The sequence below is a fragment of the Macrotis lagotis genome, chromosome 4 (assembly GCF_037893015.1).
Source record: "Macrotis lagotis isolate mMagLag1 chromosome 4, bilby.v1.9.chrom.fasta, whole genome shotgun sequence".
Classification (NCBI taxonomy): Eukaryota; Metazoa; Chordata; class Mammalia; order Peramelemorphia; family Peramelidae; genus Macrotis; species Macrotis lagotis.
The window spans coordinates 82,212,307-82,239,672 of record NC_133661.1 but is presented as its reverse complement, the minus strand read 5'-3'; the positions used below and the strand labels follow the sequence as shown (position 1 = coordinate 82,239,672).

Below are 27,366 nucleotides of genomic sequence, written 5' to 3'. Positions count from 1 at the left end.
GTCCATCTTTTTCCCCTGGAAGAGGACATTCAGTTTTGCTGGGTAGTTGATTCTCGGTTGCATTCTAAGCTCTTTTGCCTTCAGGTATATTATATTCCAAGCCCTACGAGCTTTTAATGTAGTTGCTGCTAAGTCCTGTGTGATCCTGACTGCAGCTCCATGATATTTGAATTGTGTCCTTCTGGCTGCTTGTAATATTTTCTCTTTGACTTGGGAGTTCTGGAACTTGGCCATAATATTCCTAGGGGTTGGTTTTTTGGAATCTTTTTCTTGGGGGGGATCAGTGGATTCTCTCCATTTCTATTTTGCCCGCTGCTTCTAGGATATGTGGGCAATTTTCCTGTAGTAATTCTTTTGAAAATGATGTCAAGGCTCTTTTCCTGATCATGACTTCCAGGTATTCCAATAATTTTTAAATTATCTTTCCTAAAATTTTTTTCCATATCAGTTGTTTTTTCAATGAGATGTTTCACATTTTCTTCTAATTTTTTATTTTTTTGGTTTTGAAGTACTGAGTCCTGATTTCTCGTAAATTCATCAATCTCCCTGAGTTCTCTTCTTTGTCTGAAGGATTTGTTCTCCTCAGAGAGTTTTGCTATTTCTTTTTCCATCTGGCCAATTTTGCTTTTTAAAGTATTCTTCTCCTCAGTAACTTTTTGAACTGTTTTATCTATTTAACCTAAGCTGGTTTTTAGCATGCTATTTTCTTCAGCATTTTTTTGGATTTCGTTGACTAAGCTGCTGGCTTCATTTTCATGTTTTTACTGCATCTCTCTCATTTCTTTTCCCAGTTTTTCTTCTAACTCCCTCATTTGATTTTCAAAGTCTTTTTTTGAGCTCTGTCATAGCCTGAGCCCAATTTCTGTTTTTCTTGGAGTCTTTAGATGCAGGAGCTTGTGTTTCCTCATCTTCAGACTGAGTGTTTTGATCCTTCTTGGGCTCATATGCAAAATATTTCTCAATAGTGTTCCTCTTTTTTCTCTGCTTGCTAATTTTCCCAGCCTAAGCCTGTTTTGGGGGTGCTTCCTGAGCTTTTGGGACACTTCCATAAGGATCTCAGTGTGTGGGGCTCTGTCCTCCCTCCTGGTCTGTGAATGACCATATGTGCCCCCCCCCCGCCACTGGGCTGAGGTGGGGGGAGCCCTGCTGTTCTGTGGGGGGGCCTAGACTGCGATCAGGATCTGAATGTGGTCAGAGCCCCAGAGTCCTGTTCCAGGGGCAGAGCTCTGTAGTCTCTCTCTTCACTTCCCTCCCTAGGTTCACTGGGCTCATGCCCTGGGGGCTCCCACCTGCTTCTGTTTCCTGGATCTGGACTGTGCTGGCCATGCTGCTTGCTATGTGCCCTGAGGGCTGGGCTTCATGTGCTCGCTCTGGCAGAGGTCTCCCAGCTGTTCCCCCAATTTGTGCTCAGTGCTCCCTGGGGTGTAGGTCAGGAAACTTCCCCTGCTACTGTGAGCCATGGCTCCCAGCGCCCTGGGGCTGCCTCTGGGAGGCTGAAGTTCTTTCGCTCTGGTGGGCCGCCCCTCTGCCTGGCCACCCCTCCAACCCTGGGGAGCAGAGCCTTTCTGCTCCTTTCCAGGTTACCTTGAGTAGGAGAACTGCCTCACTGGGTCCCTCTGTGGGTTCTGTCTCTTGAAAATTTAGTTAGAGTCCTTAGTTTCGAAGATTTATGAGAGAGCGCTAAGACACGATACACTCTTGTCACCATCTTGGCTCTGTCCCCTCACAACTTTTTTTTAAAAAGAAAAACTATTTATTTATTTTTACATTGTTGCTATAATCATGTTTTGAAAGTAGATATAAATATCTCCTCCCCTCCAAAAAAATGTAAAGAAGGCTCAAGAGAAATGAAATGAGGGGGAAAAAAAAGTGTACTTCAGTCTGTGTTCACATACCTTCCACTCTGTCTCTGGAATGGGTTGCATTCTTTATTATAAGTCATATAGAAGTTGCTTCAATATTTTTTTCCCACAGTTGCTACTGTTAACTTTATTTCCCTCCATTTTATTCCTCTCCACTCCCATTTATTTTATTCTTTCTCTTTTCACCTTATTCCTCCTCAGAAGTGTGTTATATCTGACTACCCTCTCCCATGATCATCCTTCTCTTCTGTCACCTGCACATCCCCTCCCTTCACCCTGTCTCCCTTCTCCCATCCCTTTCCTTTCCTTTTTCCTTTAGGATAAGATTGATTTCTATACTCCATTGAGTTGTGTATGTTATTTCCTTTCTGAGCCATTTCTTATGAGAATGAAGATCCATTTATTCCCCCTTTAGCTCTCCCCTTCCACTCCATTGCAGAAGCCTTTTCTTGACTTTTTTTTTGTGTGAACTATCTTAGCCCATTCTCCTGGTACATTACTTTTTTTTCACCCATTTACTCCATCTTCATATGATATTATACCATTATATTCAGCTCCCTCCTCTAACTGTTCTTATAACTGAGAAGGTTCATATGAGTTATCAGTATCTTCTTCCCATACAAGAATACAAGCAGTTCAACAACATTAAATCCCTAATAATTAGCTTTTTCTGTCCTCCCTCTCTTTGCTTCACCTGAATCCTGTACTTTATCAAACTTTCTGTTCCTCTCTGGTCGTTTCAACAGGAAAGTTTGAAAGTATCCTGTTTCATTGAAAGTTCATCTTTTTCTCCTGAAAAAGAACATTCACTTTTGCTGGATAGTTAATTCTTGGTTGAAATCTAAGCTCTTTTGCCTTCCAGAATATCATATTCCAAGCCCTACAAGTCCTTAATATAACTGCTGCTAAATCCTGTGTAATCCTGACTAGCTCCACGGTATTTGAATTGTTTCTTTCTGGCTGCTTGTAGTATTTTCTCTTTGACTTGGGAGCTCTAGAATTTGGCTATAATATTCCTGGGAGATGTTTTTTGGGGATCACTTTCAGGAGATAATTGGTGAAATTCCCTTACCCTCTGCTTCTAGGATCTTAGGGCAGTTTTGCTGGATTATTTCTTGAAAAATGAAGTCTAAGCTCTTTTCCTGGTCACAATTTTCAGGCAGTCCAGTAATTTTTTTTTCTTTTGTAATCAAGATTTTATTAGTTCGTTTGGTCATCAGTACATAGACAGTATGAATAAATTGTACATTTAAAAAATGCTAGAAAAGTCTAAAAATTATGTAGTTGTAATCTTTTTCTAAACTGTTATTCCAGTGACTTTTCTTACTTTGTTTGGAGGCAATTCTCCCTAAAAAGAAGTCATCAAATAGCAGTATCCTGAATATAGATAAGGTATTTGATCTTTTACAAAGCAAGGTTCCACCAATTCTGTATTTAATGAAACTACACTCATTATAAACATTTTCCAGTCTTTTACAACACATTAACAAAGTTACCAGAAAAAACATTGTACCACTATTACCAAAGATGACAATGTCACTGATAGCACACAATTTTGAAAGGGAGATCCAACACCAGGGAGCCATTTTATTTAGGAAACAATTGTACTGAAAGACAAGATGGATACAGATTAATCAAAATAAGATCTTTAAAATTCATGGTCACAACTCCAAATTACTATCTCTGTTTCATTTAATTTATTGTAAGAACTGCCTATGGAATGTTAAGTCTATGCACAAGACATGAAACACCTTCCTAATCAACAGACTATTAATTTCTGGTTGTATTAAAACAAACAAACAAAAAACCAAACTGACAATCAGCACATGATCGATCTCACCTTTTTAAATAGGACTCTAAATAAAGCCACTTTAGATTGGCTTCACTTATTTAAATGTTTTAAAAAATTAATGTGATGAGGTAGGACTGCCTCCTTCTTAAAAATGCGTTTCTAGAGAGCCACTAAAAAACTGGCATTTCCAAAACAGTTGATAAAAATATTCCTCTGAATTGTACAAGAAGGGAGGTTACAGGGACAATTGTTAAAATTTTTATAAGATGTTATTCAGATTTGGTTTCTTTCTCTCCTGCTGAATCAGAGGCTGGAACCTTTTCATTTTTACTTTCTCCATTTTCTGCAGGCAAATCATCTTTATACTGTTCTTGCTTGGTAGCTTCTGCTTGTTTTCCTTTTGCTCCTTTTTTTCCCTTTAGTGTGAACTTTTTTGTCCTCAGATTTAGCCTTCTCAGCTGTCTTTTTGGGCTTTGGTTCCACCTTTGCAAGGGCTGGTTTAGCTGACAATCTGGCCGACCTCCTCTTGGGCTCCTCCCTTACATCCCCTTCTGCGGAGTTGCCCTTCCTCTTGGGCATCTTGGCTGCACGCGGGGACCGGCTCCCTCTCCCCAGGGGCGGCGGGGGTCTGGGGCCGCTGCGGCGGCTTCCAGGGCCCGGATGCTCCTCCCCCCGCCGCGGGGCGCTCGGAGCCGCAGCCGGAGCAGCTCCCAGAACTGGATGGAACCGGATTGGAATCCCGCCCTCCCCCCCCCCCCCCATCTCTCTAGTCCAATAACTTTTAAATTATCTCTTCTGAATTTGTTTTCCAGGTCAGTTGTTTTTCCAATGGGATCACATTTTCTTCTAATTTTTCATTCTTTTGGTTTCGTTTTATTGTTTCTTGATTTCACACAGAATCATCAGCTTCCCTTAGCTCCATTCCACATTTGAGGGAGTTATTTTCTTCAGAGAGCTTTCTTACCTTCTTTTCTAACTGGTCAATTTTTAAGATATTCTTCTCCTTGTTAGCCTTTTGGATTGCTTTTTCCATTTAACTAAACTGATTTTTAACATTTTCTTTTCTTTGGTGGTTTTTGTATTTTCTTCACCAAGTTGCTGACTTGGTTGTCATGATTTTCCTGCATCGCTCTCATTTCTCTTCCCAATTTTTCCTCTACCTCCCCTACTTGCTTTTCAGAGTCTTTTTTGAGCTCTTTCATAACCTGAGACCAAATCCTATTTTTTCTTAGAAACTTTGGATATAGAAGCTTTGACTTTGTCATCTTCTGAGTGTATATTTTGATCCTCCATGGGATCAAAGTAATTTTCTATGGTTGGATTCTTTTTTTTTTCCTGTTGTTTGCTCATTTCCTCAGCCTATGATCTGATTTACTGTGCTTCTCAACCTTTTGGGGGCTTTTGGTACACCCTCCCTCCCCCTCAGGGACCTTAATTCCTCTAATATCTTCTGAGAGGCTCTGACTGCTCTCCTGGACTGAGCTCTGGTCTGTGAATAACCACAGGCACTCCCCTCTGCCCTGGAGCTGTGAGGAGGGTCTCTGTTCGTCTGTGGTAGTACGGGGCCCAGACTGGACCCTGGATCTGAGTGTGGGCAAAGCAGCAGAGTCCTGCCCCAAGGGATAGCAGAGAGACTTCTCCCTCCCACCCTTACTGTCTGTGGGCTGAGCACTCTGGAAACAGCTGCTGGGTGGCTCCAGAGGTTTCCATAGCTGTCCTGAGGCCAAGGCTGGCCTAGACTCCTCACTCTGGTGTAGCAGAGTTCTCCAACCAACCCTCCAAACCATCCCCTATGATCCCCAGGCCAAGAGAATTGCTCTATCAGTTCACAGTTCTAACAATAGTAAATTAATGTAGTAAGTAATTTTCTTTTGTTATCAATTTTGTCAATCTGATGGATGAGAGGAAGAACTTCAGACTTGCTGTAATTTACATTACTTTATTAATGATTTGAAAGTAAACTGCTTCTGTTGCCACAGACCCAGGTGCCCCCCAGGGACCTAGGCACCCTCCGGGCTGTTTCTGGAAGGTTGGTACCATGTGGCTATGACCCTTGCTATGCTGCAGCTCTTTCCATCCCTGGTCTTGGTGGAACAGATCTTTCCTGTGGATCACCAAGCTATCTTGGATTGGAAGATTGCTTTACCCACTTCTGTGGGTTCTGCCCTTTTAGAATTTGGTTGGAGTCATAATTTTACAGTTTTGGAGTTTTTTTGGAGGAAGTGCAGGGAATTCCTGCCTTCATGTTGCCAGCTTGGCTCAGTGCACCCCCCCCCCCCCATATATTACTTAATGGAATAGCATTTCAGTATTTAAAGGAAATGAGCAGCTAGGTGATGTAGTGGATAGGGTATCAGGTTTAAAGTCAGGAAGATTGATTTTCCTGAGTTCAAATACAGCTTTAGATATTTATTAGTAGTAACTGTGGGCATGTCGTTTAAACCTGTTTGTCTCAATTTCCTCATTTACAAAATGAGCTAGAGGAGAAAACCTCACTAGTTTTTTGCCAAGAAAACCTCAAATAGGGTCACAAAGAGTCAGATACAACTAAAAACTACACTTAAAGGAAGAAATAAATTATTTACAGGAAGAAATAGATTATAAAACTATAAATAGTTGAGGACTCAATGTATCCCTTTCAGACCTAAAGATATCTAATTTTAAAAAATAAGAAGGAAGTTTAGTATATGAATATAGAATTTTAGAAAAGTTAGATATGATGGATCTCTGTAATTACAGAATGGTAATACAAGAATGTTTAAATGTTTTGCATTATAAACAAATTAGAGGAACAAGGAAGAACATACCTTTTAGAACTCTAGATAGGAACAGAGTTTTGGATAGAAATGAACACAGGTGATAAGTTGAACATTTGGTTTGCATAAAATGAAAAAACTTGTACAAAACAAAACCAATGTGGTTAAATTTGAAGGGAACCAATTAATAGCAAATTTTTCTTAAAAAAAGTTTTGATTGTACTTTGTATAAGGAATTGATTCGATTGTATTTGATAAGAGCCATTCCCAGTTAATAGTCAAAGGATATGAAGAACCATTTCTGAAGGGAAGAAATTTAAGCTATTGAGTGCCCTATTAAAAACTTTCAAACTAGAGTAATGTAAGTTACAGCAAGTCTGAAGTTCTTCCTCTCACCCATCAGGTTGACAAAATTGATAACAAAAGAAAATTACAAATGTTGGGAGAGCTGTGAAAAAAACTTACTACATTAATTTACTATTGTTAGAACTGTGAATTGATAGAGCAGTTCTGGAAAGCTGTTTATAAATATTTTCTAAAAATGACCAAATTATGCATAACTTTTCCCCTAGCAATGCCATTAAGTCTCTATCTCAAGGAGATCAAAAAAAGATAAAAAGCTCCTACAACTCCTTTTTTTAGTGACTTAAGAGGGTACCCATCACTTGGGGAAATGATTAGCATAAGAATAGCATAAGAATTTTATACTAGATTGCTGTAATGATACAAGATGAAAGAAAGGGGATACTTTCAGAGAAATCTGAATTTATTCAGAATGAAGTGAATAGATCCTAAGAATAATTTATACAGTAACAATAATAATGAAGAAAATTCTGAAAGAATTTAGAATTCTTATTAATGCAATGACTCTTCATGATTCTAGAAGACCATTGTTGGATTATGCTACTGAAATCCTGACAGGTTGATGAACTTGAGCACATTATGTTGAAAAAAATCTGTTTCAGAAGTAATGAAGGGCAAGGGCACTAAAAATAAAAAAGTAGTGGGGAGAGGGAAGCACCTAAAAGAAAATGCTTAGGAGATTGTAAAAACTAAAAATTTGTTAAAGACATTGTATCTGTTTCCCAACAGACCAAAATTAAAAAAGTTAATTAATAAAGTTAAATTATAAAGTTTTAGACAAATTGATTTTGGGGAATTGAATTTTGGTAAATTTGTTTAAGGCAATTACTTGGTTCCTGTCTATTTTACTCCTATTTCAAATCAGATATCCACAGATCTAGAACTGATTATTTTGTTTTTATTTTAGATGGCAAATTCAGTATGTTAGGAAAAGCAATTTACCACCAATGTGAAGTTAGACAAGTCACTAAATTTTTCTGAGCCTTAGTTTCTTAATCTGTAAAATGAAGAAGTTTGTTTAGATGACTTCAGAAACCTATTCCACTCTTAAATGTCATGATCCTGTGATATACTAATTGTACTGCTTGTACTATTCTGTGCTTTAATTTTTAAATCTCTAAAATATGCCATACTTTTTTAGCAAAGTAGTTTTAGATTATGAAGCTGTTAAGTAAAAATAAGTAGTTTAAAATGTAATAATTTATACAAAAGCTATTTGAAAGGTAAAAATCACTACACAGTGATTCTCAGACTGGTTTTGTAATAGTCTGGGTTATTCCTAATCAACTAGGTATAGATGTTGTGATTTTTTTTAAAGTTCATTTTAAATGGAGCATCTAGGTGGCTCAGTGGATAGAGCACCAACCCTAGAGTCAGGAGTACCTGAGTTCAAATTTGGCTTCAGACACTTAATAATTACCTAGCTGTGTGGCCTTGGGCAAGCCACTTATAACCCCATTGCCTTGCAAAAACTAAAAAAAAAAAAAAAAAAAAGGTTCATTTTAATTTAATTTTAAAAAATACTATGCAAAATTTAGAAAAGATAGATTTGAAATCACACAATGAAAGGTATTACCACCAAATAGTTTGAAAATCATTGTACTACATAAAGTTAAATTATGATGTTGAAATTAATGCTATGAATGAATAAATCAGATAACTATTAAAGAGGTTGTACTTGTGTGATATTCCTTGTAAATAACCATCTCTGAACTTGTGTGGGACACTATGGCAAAAAAGAAAAGAATGCTTGTTTTATTGAATTCTTCCCAGTAAAGGAGGTAGTACTGGCTTTAAAATAAATAAATGTTATATTTTTGGAAGTGTTTTTAAAGTTTTTGTTATTAGAACATTTTATAGAACTTCCTTTTTTTCTTTGTAGGTACTACTCTGCTCTAAAAACTATGGAACAATTAGAAAATATTTATTTTCCTCGTGTTAGTCAATACCGGTTTTGTCAGATAATGATAGAAAATCTTCCAAAACTCAGGGAAGATATAAAAGAAATCTCCATGTCTGATCTCAAAGACTTTTTAGAGAGCATTCGAAAACATTCCAATAAAATAGGTGAAACAGCAATGAAACAGGTGAGATTAACAATGTTCATCTATATGTTATTTGAAAGTCAGATATTTTAAAACTTAATTTCTTATGAGTTATTATTATGATGTTCTCACTTCGCCCCCTTTCTGAAAGTGATGCTATAGGAAAAGCTTTTTGTAACATAAGTTACTTATTTCTTGCTCTTCAATCATGAGCTAGTCCTTGTTTCTTGTTTCTTATACAGGTCTTTGTTTTGCAAGCTTTTAATCAACAAGCATTTAAGTACCTACTATGTGCCAAGTGCTATAAAAACACAAAGGAAGTAATTTTTGTTTTCAAAGAACTTACAGTCTGTCAAGGGAGACACACACGCACACACACACACAGACACAGACACATGAAGCATAGACACATATAAAGTATACATAGATTTATGTCCACACATAAATTATTTGTCTATATATACATCAATGCTTTTATATGTATATTCATATGCACACATGCATACTTTTCATGTATATGTAGAATAAATACAAAGTAATTAGGGAGGGCACTAGCAATTGGCAGAAGCAGTCTTGAAAGAAATGGGAAACTATGAAGGCATAGGTGAGGATTAAGTATATTTTGGGCAGGTGATGGCCAATACTTAGACAGGAGATGAGTGCTGTTTATGAACAAAGAGAAATCCTGTTTGGCTGAACTGTAAAGTGTAGGAATGGGAGTAATGAAAGTTGAAAGACAGATTGGAACCAGATTCTGAGTGGCATTAAAAGCCAAATGAAGGAGTTGATAATAATAAAGGAGCCATTGGAGTTTGAGTTGGGAAGTAACATTATCAGATCTTCATTGAAGGAAAAACCTTTTGACACTGATGTGGAGAATGAATTAGAGTAGGGAGAGATTTGAGGCAGGGAGAGCAATTAGGAAGTCACTGTGGTATTCCAGACAAAAGTAGATGAAATTAGGAAAGAAGAACTTAAAGGCAAAAGAAAAAAGTTCTTTAAAGTTTATTGTCCTCTTGGTGAAATTTTTCCTTTCTGAATGCTGGACCTAGCACAATGTTTCCTTTCATTAAGATAGAGATGTGAGGGGTAGCTAGGTGGCATAGTGGATAAAGCACCGGCCTTGGAGTCAGGAGTACCTGGGTTCAAATCCGGTCTCAGACACTTAGTAATTACCTAGCTGTGTGGCCTTGGGCAAGCCACTTAACCCTGGCAAAAAAAAAAAAAAAAGATAGAGATGTGGGTGTTTGGGAGTGAACTATAAATGAGCATGATTGGAGGTAGAGATCTGAGATCTAAGAATAAAGCTATGGAAGAAACCAAGGGCAAAATGAAGAGATCCAAGGAGACTGAGGTTTAAGAGAGCTCATATCAGGAGATGTATACTCAGATCTTTTGAATCTGATTGAGATAGCTACTGATATAAGATTAAGACTTGGGAGGTGGCGTGTCCCAGGGTTCTTTTATCTGTGGCTATAGAGTGCTTTTATAAAAATCCCATATTTTGAGATGACTTCCTTCATCTTCTAATGTTTAGGTCTCCAGACCACTATTTTTTATCTTGGGATCTCCTATTCTGATGTAGGATTTCAGGTTCTTTTCTTGTTACTCCTGTGTATCTCATTCAAGTCAAAATAATTTTTACTATGGATTTCTTTTTACAGTAGATTATTTTTTAACTATAGATAATGAGGGACTTAATGAATACAAATACTATTTTACATTCTACATGAAATATAATTAAGTTACAGTAGTAAAGTTGTGACTTTTCTCAATCACATGCTAGCAAATGACCTGGAAAGGAGCAACTATGTGCTCAAGTAACATTTAATGAATGAATGAATAAATTATAGGAAGCATGGGGGGGTACTCTTATAAGAGGACGTTCTTGAAAGATTAGGATTAAAAACGCAGAGACTGATAGAAGACATGATCAAAATCCATGAGGTCATAAATGGTATAAATTAAATAAACATGGACTTGTTCACTGAATTCTGAAATAGTAAAATGGAGTTCTTATTGGAACTTAAATGTGAAACACAAATAGAAGGAAATACTATTTTATGAAAATATTAAGCTTTTGAAACATCAATAATAACTTTCATGGAGTGCTTTTTGTAGTTACAAAGTATTTCATATACATGATCTTATCTGTTCTTTATTACTGGGTTATGTCAATATTATTCCTTTTTTGGGGCAGCTAGGTGGCGTGGTGGATAAAGCACTGGCCCTGGAGTCAGGAGTACCTGCCTTCAAATCCGGCTTCAGACACTTAATAATTACCTAGCTGTGTGGCCTTGGGCAAGCCACTTAACCCCGCTGCCTTGCAAAAACCTAAAAAAAAAAATTGATAGAAGCAAAAACTATAAATTAGTTAAAAACACTGGAACAATTTATGAGATATAGAGCCATATATGGCTAGTAAAGGAAGTTGGAATATAGCTGTTCTTTAAAGTTGGTATAAGACAGAGTGATTATTTCTCAAAATACATTCTTTGAAGCTAGTGGAGGAATCCTTGGTTGGATTGAACTATAGCAATGTAAGATTTAAGTAGAGAGAGCAAGGTGGTGCAGAGAATAGAATATCAAATCTGAGTTCAATTCCAGACTCAGGCACTTATTTGCTGTGTGACCTGGAGAAAATCACTTAATCTCTCTTTGCCTTGATTTCTTTATATGTAAAATGAGGTTAGAAATGGTACCACCTCCCAGGGCTGATGTGAGGATCAAATGAGATAATTGTAAAGTGCTTAGAATAGTGCTTGGCACATTATAAGCACTATATCATTAGTTTTATCATCATTATGAAATAGAATATTTACTTACATACAAATGAAACTTGAAATATCTATATTTTAACCTGACTTATTCTTTTTTCTGAAATAGGCTCAGCAACAGAAAATCTTTAATGTTGCTCTACAGAAGCAAAATAACATAAATATGGGTAGAAACACGTATATAACTACTGGAAAAATTCCAGAAGAAAGAAATGAAGTAACATCAACATATGCATTTGAGGAAGAAGATGAGAATGAAGAGGAGGTGAATATATTTTCTTTTTCACATATTTGCAGTTGAATACCTTTCTGTATATGGGCTCTATACAGGATGTCAGTCTTTTGTTAGGAATCCATGATTGTTTCATCTTGCCTACTGTATGAAGTCTGCTTTTTTTCCTTGATTATAAGGCTGTAAATAATTTGACCCCATTTTAAAAATCCAATTTTATTTCTCAGTTTCCTAATACCCATTTTTCTTTGCAGACAGATCATTCTCCTCACGCTACCTGAACTCATCATTCATTTGTGTCTTGCCTGTTCTTACAGCCACATCTTTGTTTATGCTATTCTCTAATCATGTATAAAGGGATTGATTAAGTCCTGTCTTCTACATGAAGTTGGTATTTTCTGACCATTTCAGCCTACTCTGATTTCTACTTTCAAGTTCTTTGTCATCAGAAGTTATAACTTATATTCACATATAATTATGCATATTGATATATATATATACCACACAATTATATATGTATTTGTTATACATATATAATTATGTACATTATTCTATGTATAATATATAATTATGTGTATATACTATAACATGAATATGTTATATAGTATAGTGTGTACATACCATATACATAATTATATCTTGATACATGGAGTACATATGCATAAATGATATACTTTGTCACAACACCACATAATTTCGTATTTAATTATAAAACTTATTTCTTGTGTGTTAGTTTAGTCTTCTTAAGTAGATAGTGAATTACTTGAGGGCTGTTAATTGTCTAATACTTTTTTCAGAATTCCCACAATTCTGCTCAGGCATGTAGACATTCAGATATTTTTTGTTGATAAAAGGGACAATACAAGTACAAAATCACTGTCTTCTTTACCACTGATGAGTCAGTGTGATACCTTAGCCTTATACTTGGATATGTTGAGGGGAGGAAGAAAAAAGGAAGGTGAAATGGAGAGGGGGATATATGCAGATGCATATGGGTGTCCTGCAGATTATACTGAATGCTTTATGATTTGATAGTATCAATTTAATTTTCTACTATTTTGAATATAGTGAGTCTTATTCAAGTTCTCATTTAAATGGTTTGTATATGTGATCACAGCAGTGATTTGCCTTTCTACTCCTGATGTTTCTTTTAGTCTAAGAGTCTAATAGTCCCAATGAGTTCTGCTCCTAGAAAGTCAACAAGGCCACTTGAATGTCAAGGGCAAAAAAAACTTCTGAAATCTTTTCTCATCTTGTTTTGTATGTCTTTCAGTATTGGTAGCAACTTATTGCTGATGTATGATTTTTGCATCCACCATCCTTTCTATGCTTCTATTAAAGTCCTTAGTCAGGTCCTGGCTAACTTGTTTCTAAACTTAAATAATTTCTATTTACTCTTGCTTTTAACTTCCTAACCACAGTTTACTCTATAGATTTTTTTAAAATTAAGATTTGTATAGCATGTTAGCTTTGGGGGGACAGTATATACTGCAGCTCTTATTTTCTTTATTTTATAGTTGAAGAAACTGAGACTCAGAGTTTATTTTATGACTTAACCATGATCACATAGCTACTGAGTATTGGTGTGTGATTGAAATTCAGATATCTCAGACTCCAAGACTAACCCTCCTTCCTGTACAACTTCTCATAAATTATAACCAGAATAATTAAGTAACCTCACTAATTTTACAATGATTTTCAAGTACCTCATTATTTAATAAGTGCATTATGTATTTTCATCTGTGAACTTTAAGGTACTCTGTCATCTTTTTTGGACAACTAGGTGGTGCAGTGATGAGAATTCTGGGCTTTGAGTCAGGAAGATTTATCTTCCTGATTTCAAATCTGACCTTAGATACTTCTTAGCTGTATGACCCTGGGCAAGTCATTTAATCTTATTTGACTCAACTTCCTCATCTATAAAATGAACTGGAGAAGGAAAAGGCAAACCATTATAGTATCTTTGCCAAGAAAACCCCAAATGGGGTTATGAAGAATTGGGCATGACGGAAATGACCAAAACAACAAAAATATACACATATATGTATAATCACACATACATATATGCACATACATATCACACATTTTATGAATATATTTATATGTATACACATATGAACCATTTTATTTTTGCTGTGTCTCATTTGATTATAAGCTTCTTAAGAGCAAGATTGTGTGTCTATGACCAACTATAAATATTCTGTATCACTGTTATCCAAATGAATAATAAATACCTTTTTATATATGACATTCATATAGGAACTGAACTAAGTTAAATTATATATATATGTATATATACACATATATATACACACATATATATATATACACATACACATATATTTTGTCTTTGTAATCTTAAAAACCAAGAAAAAGTAAACATATGGAGATCAAGTCAATGAAGTAAAAAAAGAATAAATAGCAAGCAAGACATAAGTAACACTATGAGGTATTAAATATTTATGATCATGGAACTGGTAATACCTGTTTAAAAACTTCATGAATTTTATTGGTATTTATTATATCAAACAAAAACTCAGAAATTCTCTGTAATTTCATTGAATTGATCATTCTTTTGATCAACTCCCTTAGGGTATAGTATTTAATAATTTTAAATATATTTTTTCTTTTTTTCAGGTATTAACTGTGCAGGATCTCGTTGATTTTTCACCTGTTTATAGGTGTTTGCACATATATTCTGTTTTGGTAAGTATTTTTTTCTGATATACATATATATATATATATATATATATATATATATATATATATAAAATTTATGACCCCTATTATATTGTATTAGTATATTAAAGTGAATTTTAATCAGGTATTACCTGCACTGCTGAAATCATAGTCCTTTAAAAAATCTCTCCTAAATCATAAAGCATAGTTTTAAACATACAAAGATGGGAAAGAGATTGAAAGGGGACAGAGGGGGGTGGCTAGGTGGCATAGTGGATAAAGCACCAGCCCTGGAGTCAGGAGTACCTGGGTTCAAATCCGGTCTCAGACACTTAATAATTACCTAGCTGTGTGGCTTTGGGCAAGCCACTTAACCCCATTTGCCTTGCAAAAACCTTTAAAAAAAAAAAAAAAGAAAGGGGACAGAGAACAAATAAAAAAATCCCAGCCTATATTGTTGTAGACAATATAATTTTTCAGTCATAACCATTTACACAGACTACCTACACCAAGGCAAAAAAGAAGCACTGTATTAATAGGAAAAAAAAGTACCCACATTGATAATATTCATGGATCCTTGAAATTTAATACTAAAATCAGTTCACATTTCTTAAACAAAGAACAAATGATGACAGAGGAAAACTGTATAGATGTATACTAAGTAATAGAAAGATATAATTTTGATTATCTAAAATTGACACTGAAAATCCACAGCTGAATAACAAAATTGTTTCCTAGTTTTATAAAATTATTTTTCAAGGTCCCTATCTTAAGCCTTTTCAGATTGATTAGAGTACCAAAAGCTAGGCTCATCTTTATGTCTGAAGTATATTTTTAATGCAAACCTAGGGAAGAATTAATTAAGGAGTTAAATATCATCTCAAATATTAAAATTAATTCTAGGCTATAGTATAGATTACTTGGGAATTATCTGTGTCACCAATCCTGTGTTTTAGCAAGTAAAATTGTTGATTGCATCATTTTAGTAAAGGAAATGAGAGTAAAAACTGCTGAACTTAATAGATGAAATCTAGAAATAAGATTTTTAAAAAATAAGTAAATCATTCTGTATCATAAGAAAGTGCCAAAACATTTTAACCTTTTTATGCAAATAGTTACTTGAAATTTTATAGTGCTTATTTTCAAAGTACTTCTATATTTAAAAACTATTTTCATACAATAACTTTGATAACAAGTTTCTCTCACTGACCACAGAAGTTCCAACTTCTTTTCTCTTCAAGCCTGCTATGGCCTTCTATTACCTCTACTTCTTGGGTGAGGACTTTGCCTCATATATCACAGAAAAAATTAAGACCATTCCCTTTTCCTTTCCCATTCTTTGACCACTCCCCAACCCTCCCCTCCCCTATCTCTTCCTTTAGTTTAGTGCCTGTCCCAACCTAGACCAACCACTATTTATCTTTATTTCATACTTTGACAGTCCAGCATCTACATTGATATTTCCCTTCTTTTTCCCTTCCAATCTTTCCTTATTTTGAATTATGATTTTAAAAATTGATTTGATATGTATTATTTATAACAGAATACATGAAAGTAATAAAGTTGAGGTTCTAACAGATTTAGACAGATCTTATTTTCTTTTATTCTTTATTTTCTGATTAGTGACGTTTCACTGAAAAATAATTGAAAATAAGTAGGTATAAGCATGATAATAAACATTTATTGGGTGGATGTAAAATATATATATATATATATATATATATATATATATATATATATACTCTCCTTGAGGGTAAGAATTCTCATTTTTTGTCTTTTTTTTAAGAAGGGGAAAAGCTTTCAATTGAAAAATAAATCAATACATCTCAAATAAGACAATGTTTTATTATATACAATGTAATTGGTTGAAGAGAATGGTTTTCCTAAGAAGTAAGGTGAAATTTAAGCTTTTCAATGCAAGCATCAACAGACTTTCATTCTGAACTTATACCGTAAACCCATTAACCTCAGTCCTTCCTTAATTCCTTAACAAATGGAAGGCTTTATGAAACTATCATTTCTCATTATTTCAGTCCTTTTATTCCCAATCCCAATTTGTTCCATTTCCAGGAATTTTGTACCTGAATAAAACCTACTGGGTGGTGACATTTTTTGCTCTGTATTCTCCAATAGGAGCATGAAACATCAACATTGTGTTTCTTTTTTTAATATTTTCCAATGATGAGCACTGTACCTCAGGAAGAATAAGCACTTATTAAATGCTTGTTCAATTGAAAGTAATTTAATATTTATACATACATTTTCTTCCTTTCTCCCTCAAAGATTTCTAGTGTAAAAGCTGTTGGGAGAGATATAGGCATTTTTATATTGTTTTCAGAGCTCTAGCATTGAGGAGCTTAATTTCCTTTAACAAGATACTCAAATTCTCTCACTTGATAATCTCCTGGCTATTTAGAATTTGAAAACACACTGATAGAACTTGGGGGGGGGGTCATCTCTTTTGTCACTTAAGGTCCTGCATGAGCAGCTTACCCTGACTTTGAATCCTTTTGAATCCTATTTCCTATAAATATACAGAAAAACAGAACTTCACAGAATAATTATTAATTAGTCAGTGAGGTGGGTCAGTCAACTGGCCTTTATTAGTAGGCACAGTTATTATGTGCTGAATACTGTGCTGAACCCTGAGTTTAAGATCCATCTTGTCCCCAGGTGGTGCTCCCTTCCAGCTGCCATTTTCCTTGAGATGGCAGAAAGGGAAAGGGACACAATATCCTTCCTCTCCTTGCTGACTAGAAAGAAATCCTTTACCTACCCTTCTTTCTCACTGATGTAATTTGAGGAACACTAGGTATAAACAGATCCTAGGCAATTGAGATGGCAAAGATGATTCAATTTTAACTTAAATGTGTGAAAACAAAATAAAAATATCATGTAAATTAGGAGAATTATGGAAATCTCTATATGGTTCTCTTGTGGAGATTACTTAGGCAATTCACACTGTGGTCACATGATTTATTTAAAACAAGTAAAATCATCAAACTATTTTGGGGTGCTTCTCCCCAGCTCACAAGCCATAGAAACTGTTGTATTTACATTTTATTTTATTTTTCCCCTGTTACATGCAAAAACAAGTTTCAACATTCATTTTTAAAACCTTGAGTTCTGAATTTACCCTCTTCCTCTCACCCTATTCTCCCTCATTGAGAAAACAAGTTATTTGATAAAGGTTAAAAATGTGTGGTCATGAAAAACATTACTACAATAGTCATGTTGTAAATTAAAAAAACTCAAAAATAAAGTAAAAAAAAGAATGCTTCAGTCTGTTTTCAGACACCATCATCTCTTCTCTGTCTTTGGGATGTATAATATTCTTTATCATAAGTCCTTTAGAGTTCTCTTGGGTCATGACATTTCTGAGAAAAGGTAAGTCATTCACAGCTGATCATCCTATAACTTTGCAGTTATTCTGTATATAGTCATTTCCCATTGCATCTGCTCATGCAAGATTTTTACTGAGAGAGTCCTGTTCCTCATTTCTTATATCAGAAAAGCATTTCAAACAAATAGCAGTTTATTTATTCCTCAACTGATGGGCATCCCCTCAGTTTCCAGATCCTTGTCACAAGAAAAGAACTGCTATAACCTTATATAATATGGACCTGGTAGTGGCATTGCTAGATCAAAGGGTAGACAGGCAATAGAAACTGTTGGAAGGAGTTTATGTGTTGTCATCCATCCAGGTTAGCTCTGCAAACAGGGAAGAAAAGTAGGAAATGTGCTAGGGATAGGAATCAATTTCTTGGTCTGAGTTCACTAACTAGTGAGATTTCATGGCAGCTGGCTGTTCAGTCTCAATCTGTTTTGGCTTCTATTTCCTAGTTGATCTATGCAGGACCTAGATCAATGCACCTTGATCTTCTCTCCACCTTTTCCTCTGAAACTCTCTAGGATCAGTTTGAGTTTCACTTCTCTGGACTAGTTTGTATGTAGCAACAAATAGCCATAGTGGAAGTCTCAGGTGAAGAGGAGGATGAAATAATGGACCTTAGGATCTTCTACTCTCTTTCTACTCTCTTCTCACTCTTTTCCCTTGTTAGTCCTTGAGAGACCTGTGCCAGGGCAAATCTTTATAGAAACATCTGCTACCTAACACTTTTACCTAGCTGCAATGAGTGAACTAGCTGGGCTGTTGAGCTTCTTGCTCATTAGTTAAGACAGGCTAGGATTTTTAGCTTTTCTTTTCAATTATTTTTTTCTCTAGAGAATAAAAAGGGACCAAATTTCCTTTTAGGTAGGAGCAGGGACATACAAATCTCTTGGCCCTTTGCCTCAATATGGTTTCAATTCAATTGAACAAATATTAAGCATTTACTATGTGAGGTTCTGGATTCTAGTTAGACATCCTGAATTCAGAACTTCCCTAACATTTCTCTGGGGAAGTCCTTTACCTTTTCTGGGTCTCAGTTTCCTCATCTATTAAGTGAGGAGATTAGAGTAGATGGCCTCAAAGGTCACTTCTAACTCTAAATCCTATAATCCTATGAAAGCTACTTTGCTAAAAAAATGTGGATACAAAAACAGAAATGAAATATTTCCTACCCTTAGGGAGTTTATATTCTACTCCAGGTGTAGTGTGAACATAGATCGTTATTCTAAGGATAGGGACTGAAATAAGCAAAACAGTGAATAAAGTGTTATAGGAAACTTTCAGAAAGGTTAAGTACAGGGAGATCAGTGAAAGCTTTTAGGAGGATTGGAGTATCTGAATTAGGGCTTGAAATGAGACTGGACATTTAGAATGTTACAATGCTATCAATTCATCACACAAAGAAAAACCAGAATAATTTTGTTGTACTAATATTATTTATGAAAGATTATAGGCAAAGATAACTTTTTATATTTAATACAAATGGATAAATTTTAAAAGGATTTATTAGAATGCTAAAAAAATTTCATTATGAGTTTGAAAACAATACTTTTAGAGTGGGTGTAGGAGGTAAATGTATTATGTAAAGAAATGATACTGCCTTTTTTCAAAATTGGGGGAGAAGGGAGGGAGGAGGAAGGAAAAGATGATTTTGTTTGAGATATAGATCTGAGTATAAGGGATTATTATTACTATATTGTTGATAAGAATTCTTTCTCTAGATTTTTGGTAAGATGATGAAATAAGATCAACCTTTAGTGGTAAATATTGTAAAACAAAAGGCAAAATCAATAAAATTTGACCATGAAGATCAGCAGTCACCCATATTTTGCATATTGTGAATCAGATATTTTAATATATAAAATGGAAATAAAGTATTTTGTAACCTTTGTTGTGAGAAAACATAAACATTTTGTAATGTCTTTACTTGTCCTTTTGTACTTTTATTATTGTGATAGTCCTTTTTTGTACTTATGTGATTATCATGGATATTTTGTTAATATGCTTCTCTTTGGCATTAAGGATTTATGTCTCAGTAGAAATAAAGAGTACTACATTTTCAGCAAATTATATTATTGTGTATCATGTTTATTCTGAATAAAAATATATACACATTTGATTTTTAAAATTTTTTATTTTTATTAAGGCAATGGGGTTAAATGACAGAGCTAGGCAATCATTAAGTGTCTGAGACCAGATTTGAACTCAGGTCCTCCTGACTCCAGGGCTGGTGCTTTATCCACTGTGCCACCTAGCTGCCCCTATATGTTTTATTTTAATATTAACATTTAAAATTATGTAGTGTGGCCTTTTATATATATTCATTGTGGAGAAAGATCTTCTTAGTAACCTACCTTAAATAATGCATTTGTAAATAAATAGCACAGTTGAATAGAGGTGAAAAACCATGAAAAATGACATCAGCAAGAGTTAACACATATAATACATTATTGTCATTTTTGTTTTCCAAAATTGATCTAACTTGTCATTTCACTCTTCTTGTTACCCTCTAGTCAGTTGGCTGAGGCATGGAAAATAGTAGTTATAGTTTCAGACAGATTCTGAGTCTGGCTAAGACTCCTTTTTTAAATAGAGTCTGCTTCACTGTAGTATTTGACCCTGGATAAGAATGTAACTTTTTTAGGTAGTAGTTGTAGTGCAAGTACCAATTTACTGATTTATACTGAAACTCATCATTTTCAATGAAATGAAATTACAATAGTGCTTCCTTTTTTCTCCTCTCAAAAAACTCTGATTTCATTTTATCCCTAAGTTCTCAACAGTTTCTATGGATTTAATTACCATCTCTGTGCTGATGATTCTATCTACCTCTCCTGCCTCAAATTTCGAATTCAACTTTTTTCCACATCTTTAACTGCCTTTCAGACATCTCAGATTGGATGTCCCAGTGACATATTAAACTTAATTTATCCAAAGCAGACCTCATCATCATTCTCTTCAAACCCTCCCTACCTCCTACTTTCCTGGTTACCACAGAAGGCAACACCTTCTTCTCAGTCCCTATAAAGTAGATTCCTAACTCTCTCTCCCCCAGTTGTCAATCTGCTGCTAAACCCTGCTGATTTCATCTCTCAAAATTTCAACACTTCTCTGACACTGTTCACTCTAGAGCAGACCCTCATCCCTTTCACACCTGGATTACTGTACTAGCCTGCTAGGGGGTCTGACTGATTTGTCTCTACCAACTCCAATCTATCCTCCATTCAGTCACCAAAGAGTGGGTCTGACCAATCAGTAAACTCCATTGACTCTCCTTTGCCTCTAGTATCAAATGCAAAATGCTGTGTTTGCCATTCAGAGCCCTTCATAACCTAGCCCTCTTCTACTTTTCCAGGCTTCTTATGCTTCTTATGTTCCTGATATATATTTTTCAGTCCAGTGGCACTGGTCTCCTGGCTCTTCTACAAACAAGACACTTCATAACTCAGCTCATGAGCATTTTTTTCTGACTGTCCTCCATGACTGGAATGCTCTTCCTTTTTCTATCTCCATTTACTGGCTTTCTTGGATTCCTTCAAGTCCCAACTAAAATCCTGTCTTCTACAGGAAGATTTTTCCAATCTCTCTTAATTCTATTGCCTTCCTTCCTTTAATTAGGTTCTTTTTATCCTATTTGCCTTTTTTGCCACCTTACATAAGTCATTTAAAATTTCTGGGATTCACTTCTCTCATTTTTGACCTAAATAATTTATTAAAAAATTTGACTGTTGTAAAGATGGAAGAAAATTAATAGTGTGGTATAGGAAAAGGATTTTTACGTGAACTCTTTCCAGAGAAGCCTCATTATTGTAATTTGACTAGTTTTGGCCTGAGAGGAAAGCTCCCTCCCCAACATTATTTAGACTGATTTAGTTGGTTATATTGTTAAAAGATCTATAAATTATAGATAGAAAAAGTATATCTTTAATATAATATATATACAAAGAAAGGTATCAGTCTTTTGATCATGAACCTTGATTTAGGCAATTTGAGATAGTGTCTGTCTCTATGAGATTTTGTAGAATTTGTTTTTTGTATTTGCATTTCCAGGAAACAGTGACATCTTTTAACCCCCTTTTTCAATGTTATATAGAATAATATGAAATCTAATTTTATTTTAGAAATAATTTTCTAAAATGAAAGCAAGATATGGAAAGGAGCCAACTTAGTAAAATAGTTACTCAAATTAAGAAATATTGAATAGATCAAAGAAAATTTTATTTTAATTGTTTTCAAATGGAGGGATACTTTCTTCTTGAGAACTCTTTCCCTTCTCATTTCTGCCTCCTAGCTTCTGAGTACCAGTTAAAGTTTCAATTTCTACTAGAAACATTTCCCAGTCCTACTTAATATTAATTCCTTTCCTCTGCTGATTATATCTCATTTAAACTGTATGTATCTTGCTGGTACTGTGATGATAATTTTGATGCTCCTATTCAGATTAATCAGCTTTTTCTCAGTTCATTATAATTTAATGAGTATTGTATTAGTGAATTAAACAGAATAGGATTAAATTTAAATTATGTATGTCAATGCTGTTAGGAATTATGAATAATTAATATACTGTCATTGATGAGATTTGAGAGTTGCCAATTAAAGATAGACGATCTAGGGTTACTGAAAAATGAAGGAAATCTCATGCTCCCTGGGATTTTAAAACTGCTCAGGATTTATTATAAATTATTACAAAGTATACAGATTATAACTTTTCTATTCCTGGAGAAGCAACAGTCACTTTGAGGACAAAGTGAGTAACAGAAGGCTAGGGGAAGTTACTTGGGAGACAGGGACAAACAGAGAGAGATGAAGAAGAGAGAGAAAGAAAGAACCATGTAGCATGGGGATCCATGGTGAATCCCCGGGCCTATTTGGGAGCACATGACGTAGGAAGGAAAGAGAGAAAGCCATCCTTGCAAATAGTGTCCAGGAGAGTCAGAGAGCCCAAAAGGGGCTGGCTCTTGGGGAATGATCCAGCACCTGGGCCCCGGTATCCTCCAAAGGCAAGCTATGTACTGGTTCTTCCTGTCTTAAGGTGTGTGACCTGTAAGTTAAATTAGAAGCTGTATAAAGGGGGAATGAGGAGATGGTATAAATTTTACATTTAACAATGAAACAATAGGGGGCAGTTTACATCTCAGGAGCAAATAGTCTTCCACAGTTAACAAAATTTAACAACATAAAAGATTACAGAATTTGTTTCTAATTATAAATTTCCTATATTCATAATTCTCTGCATCACTACCATGTATTGATGATTATATTACTTGTGTTTGATTTATCAGTTAAATTCATAGTGTTTATTGGAAATGTAAAAATAATATAATGAGTGAATCACCCTCTCCCCTCTCCCCTTTCCCCATACATGTTGTAATAGGATTCATTTGCTGATTTGCCACCCTCCTCAGCCCTATGAATCACACCATCCACTTCTTGGGCCCTAGGATGCTTTTGGTCAAACACAAAGGTCTTTGTGGAAGGACCCAAGATGTTGTGAAAGATATCATTGCTGGGGGATTGGTGTTGCCAGTTTAAGATTGAGAGGTCTAGGGCAGCTAGGTGGCATAATGGATAAAGCACCAGTCTTGGAGTCAGGAGTACCTGGGTTCAAATCCGGTCTCAGACACTTAATACTTACCTAGCTGTGTGGCCTTGGGCAAGCCACTTAACCCCATTTGCCTTGCAAAAATCTAAACAAAAAACAAACAAAAAAAAAGATTTCACATACAGTCCTGGAATTTTAAAACTGCTCAGAATTTATTATAGAAGCCTGTAAAGTATACCGATTAAAGTCTTTTCTCTTCCTGGAGAATCAGCAGGCAGTTTGTAAGCATCTTGAGGGCAGGAGAATAACAAAAGGCTAGGCAAAGTTAGAGTGAGTGAGACAGAGACAGAAAGAGAGAGACAGCCAGGAGAATTGACTAGGCTGAAATTCATGCAAGTCTGCATGTCACAAAGGGAGTCCAGGCCAGACTACAGTCTCTACCTACTTTCTGGGTACAGAAGTTTCAGAAGAATATAGGCAAAGGGAAAATATCCCCTCCTGCTCTATGTGACTGAAACCAGGTTGGAAGCTGGCAGGGGTGGGAGGGGGCAGGTGTTGGTGGAAACGAGAGATTGAGTTTACATTTTACAGTAGTACAGTAGGAGTCAATTTACTTCATAAGCATAGATAATATTCCCTTACTAGACAAAATTGAACAGAGTGAAAGATTACAAAATTTGTTTCTAATTACAATGTTCCCCATGTCCATAACTCCCTACATTATGACTTTTGGAAAACTCCTATTGACAAAGTGGTTAAGATTGATGGACATATTCTTTAGCCAACCATATGATTTCCCCACTTATGGAATTGGTCAATCAGTGAATTGTAACATCTCTTTTCATTTTTGAATGAATTAATGATTAAATGTGCTAAATGATTAAAATTAGCTAAATGATTTAAAGTAGCTGGCACCCAAGGGAAGGGATTCTTGATCATGAAGATCTTGGACCCAATTAATTAGGGACCTCCAGGCTTCCTAATTAATTAATCATGTTTGGAATTTTCAGTGACTTATATCATTTTTGCATGTTGTCTTCCCATTAATTCATTGAGAGTAGGGGCTGTCTGTTACTTTTCTTTGTATCCCCAGAGGGGGGATACAAAGCAGAGGGCCTGGCAAAAGGTAGGCACTGAAGAAGTGCTTATCATCTAGAATATTATGATGAGAACACTAGGATTTTAGTCTGATCCTTTCACAATATAATTACCAAAAACAGTATGTTTTTAATCTTAATATTTGAAAGTTCATTGTCTTCCAAATTTGAGAATGGTAATTATTGTTTTTAAACTTTTTTTATGAAAGGTAAATTTAGCTTAAAGTAGATTATGAATTTTTAATTCATAACAAATATTAGTTGATTTTTCTTAAAGATTAGTTTTTTCATATATAATTACTTATAGTAGTTATCTTCCAAGAAATGGAGCTTTAAACCAACATGAAACTTTAATTAGATTTGAAAGCCTACTGGAAGGAGACAGTTGCCTTCAGGAACCAAGATGACAAGTGAAGATAGGAACTCCCTGGAAGTCTCTCCCCTAGACCACTCCAAATACCTCTAAATAATGACTCTAACCAAATTCTAGAGTGGTGAACCCACAGAAAGACTGAGTGAGACAATTTTCCAGCCCAAGACAATTTGGAAAACCCATGGGAAAGGTCTATTACACAGGAGTTGGAAAGGCCTGCAGTACCTGAGCTCCAGCCATTCAGGAACAGCCCTCAGGGCACCTGGGTCTGTGGAAGTGGTGGCAATTACCATACCTCTCAGCCAGAGATTGCCAAGGACAGCTTGAAAAGTCAGTGGGAAAATTCTGCTGCATCAGAATGAGTGCAGAGCCTAGTCCAGCACAGGTTCAGAGTAGACACGGCCCCAAGGGACTGTGCTGGGAGTTACCCCGTAGCTGCTTCCAGAGAGCTCAACCCACAGATGGTTAAGGGAGTTGGGGGAGAATGCAGAGGTCTCTTTGCCATCTCTGAGGCAGGACTCTGTTACTTTGCCCATACTCATATCTAAGCTGCAGTCTGGACCTCAGTCTCAGAAAAAGATTTTTACTGCCATAGAGTAGAGAAGGGAATCTCCTCTCAGTTCCAGGGCAGAGGGGAGGGTCATCTACAGATCAGAGCACAGGCCAGGAGAGCAATCAGAACCTCCCATAAGACCTTGAAGACATTAAGTGTGTGGAAGTGTCCCTGAAAACAACTGCAAAAACCCTCAAAAGCTTGGGAAAGTGTGTCCTCCTCCTTGGAAGCAGAGCCCCACCTTAACAAAGAGTTAAAAATCAAGTCATAGATTGGGGAAATGAGCAAACAACAGAAGAAGAAAAAAAATCTGACCATAGACAATTGCTTTGTTTCTATGGAGGATCAAAACATATACTCAGAAGAAAGAAAAAAATCAAAATTTTTGTATCCAAAGCCTCCAAGAAAGATATGAATTGGCTTCAGGCTATGGAAGAGCTCAAAAAAGATTTGGAAAATCAAGTAAGGGAGACAGGAAAAATTGGGAAGAGAAGTGAGAGCGATCCAGGAAAATCATGAATACCAAGTCAGAAGGAATTGCAAAAAAATACTAAGGAAAATAACATCTTAAAAACCAATTTAGGTCAAATGGAAAAAGCAGTCTAAAAGGCCAAGAAGAATGCCTTAAAAAGCAGAATTGGCCAGATGGAAAAGGATATACAAAAACTCTTAGAAGAAAATAAATAAAATAGAGCTAAGGGAAGCTGATGACTTTGTGAGAAATCAAGAAACAATAAAACAAAACCAAAAGAATGAAAAACTAGAAGAAAATGTGAAATATCTCATTGGAAAAACAACTGACCTAGAAAAATAGATCCAGGAAAAGAGCCTGGACTCCTTTTTTTCAAGTAAAAATAGATCCAGGAAAATTGCCTGATATTGAGGGAAATCCACTGATCACCTAAAAGAGATCCTAAAATAATAATTCCCAGGAATATTATAACCAAATTCCAGAACTTCCAAGTCAAGGAGCAAATATTATAAGCAGTCAGAAAGAAACAATTTAAATACTGTGGAGCTACAGAGAGGGTAACACAAGATTCAGCAGCTTCTGCATTAAGGACTTGTGGGACTTGGAATATGATATTCTGGAAGGCAAAAGAACTTGGATTACAACCAAGAATCAACTACACAGAAAAACTGAATATTCTCTTTCAGGGGAAGAGATGGATATTCAATGAAATAGGGAACTTTCAAATTTTCTGTTGGAAATGACCAGAGCTGAACAGAAAGTTTAATTCTCAAGTGCAGGTGAAACATAGGATGGGTGGGAAGGGCAAATTATAAGGATTTAATGATGTTGAACTGCTTGTATTCCTGCATGGGAAGAAGACACTGATAACTCATATGAACCTTCTTATTTATTAGGTTAGTAAGAAGGAGCATATATAGACAAGGCACAGGGGTAGCTGAATTTGAAGATATAATATAAAGATGAAGTTAATGGGCCAGAAAGGAATGTATTGGGAGAAAGGGAAAGAGAGGTAGAATGGGCTAAATAATTTCACATAAGAGGTAAGATTGCAATGAAGGGGGAAAATGAAGGGTAATGAGTGAGTCTTTACTCTCATCGAAAATGGCTCAGATAGTAGTACCATACACACTTAATTTGGTATAGAAATATATTGTACCTTAGAAGAAAATAGAACAAGAAAGGGATGGGAGAAAGGGGACAGGGAGGGCAGGAGGGATGTAGGATGGTGGAAGAGGGTAGTCAGACGAGACACACTTTAGAGGAGGGACAGGGCAAAAAGAGAGCATAGAATAAATGGGAATGGGGAGGAATAAGATGGAGGGAAATATAGCTGCCATAGAAATTGTGGGAAAAAATATTGAAGCAATTTCTCTGATGGATTTATGATAAAGAAAGAGCTGATGGTGTCTGAATATAGACTGAAATAATT

At 35.6% G+C, this 27,366-nt stretch overlaps 1 protein-coding gene and 1 pseudogene across 4 annotated transcripts in view; one reads left to right on the top strand and one right to left on the bottom strand.

The window, feature by feature from the left end:
• The window catches only part of EXOC6 (exocyst complex component 6), a 218,378-nt gene that overhangs the window by 75,668 nt on the left and 115,344 nt on the right, over nucleotides 1-27,366 (top strand). For all 4 annotated transcript variants that reach the window (XM_074233356.1, XM_074233354.1, XM_074233355.1 and 1 more), the window contains exons 6-8: nucleotides 8,656-8,860; nucleotides 11,705-11,860; nucleotides 14,465-14,533. In XM_074233356.1, coding sequence (XP_074089457.1) covers nucleotides 8,656-8,860; nucleotides 11,705-11,860; nucleotides 14,465-14,533 — 430 coding nt within the window. The remainder of the gene's footprint in view (nucleotides 1-8,655; nucleotides 8,861-11,704; nucleotides 11,861-14,464; nucleotides 14,534-27,366) is intronic.
• Nucleotides 3,874-4,269, bottom strand: LOC141521139 (non-histone chromosomal protein HMG-14 pseudogene; annotated as a pseudogene).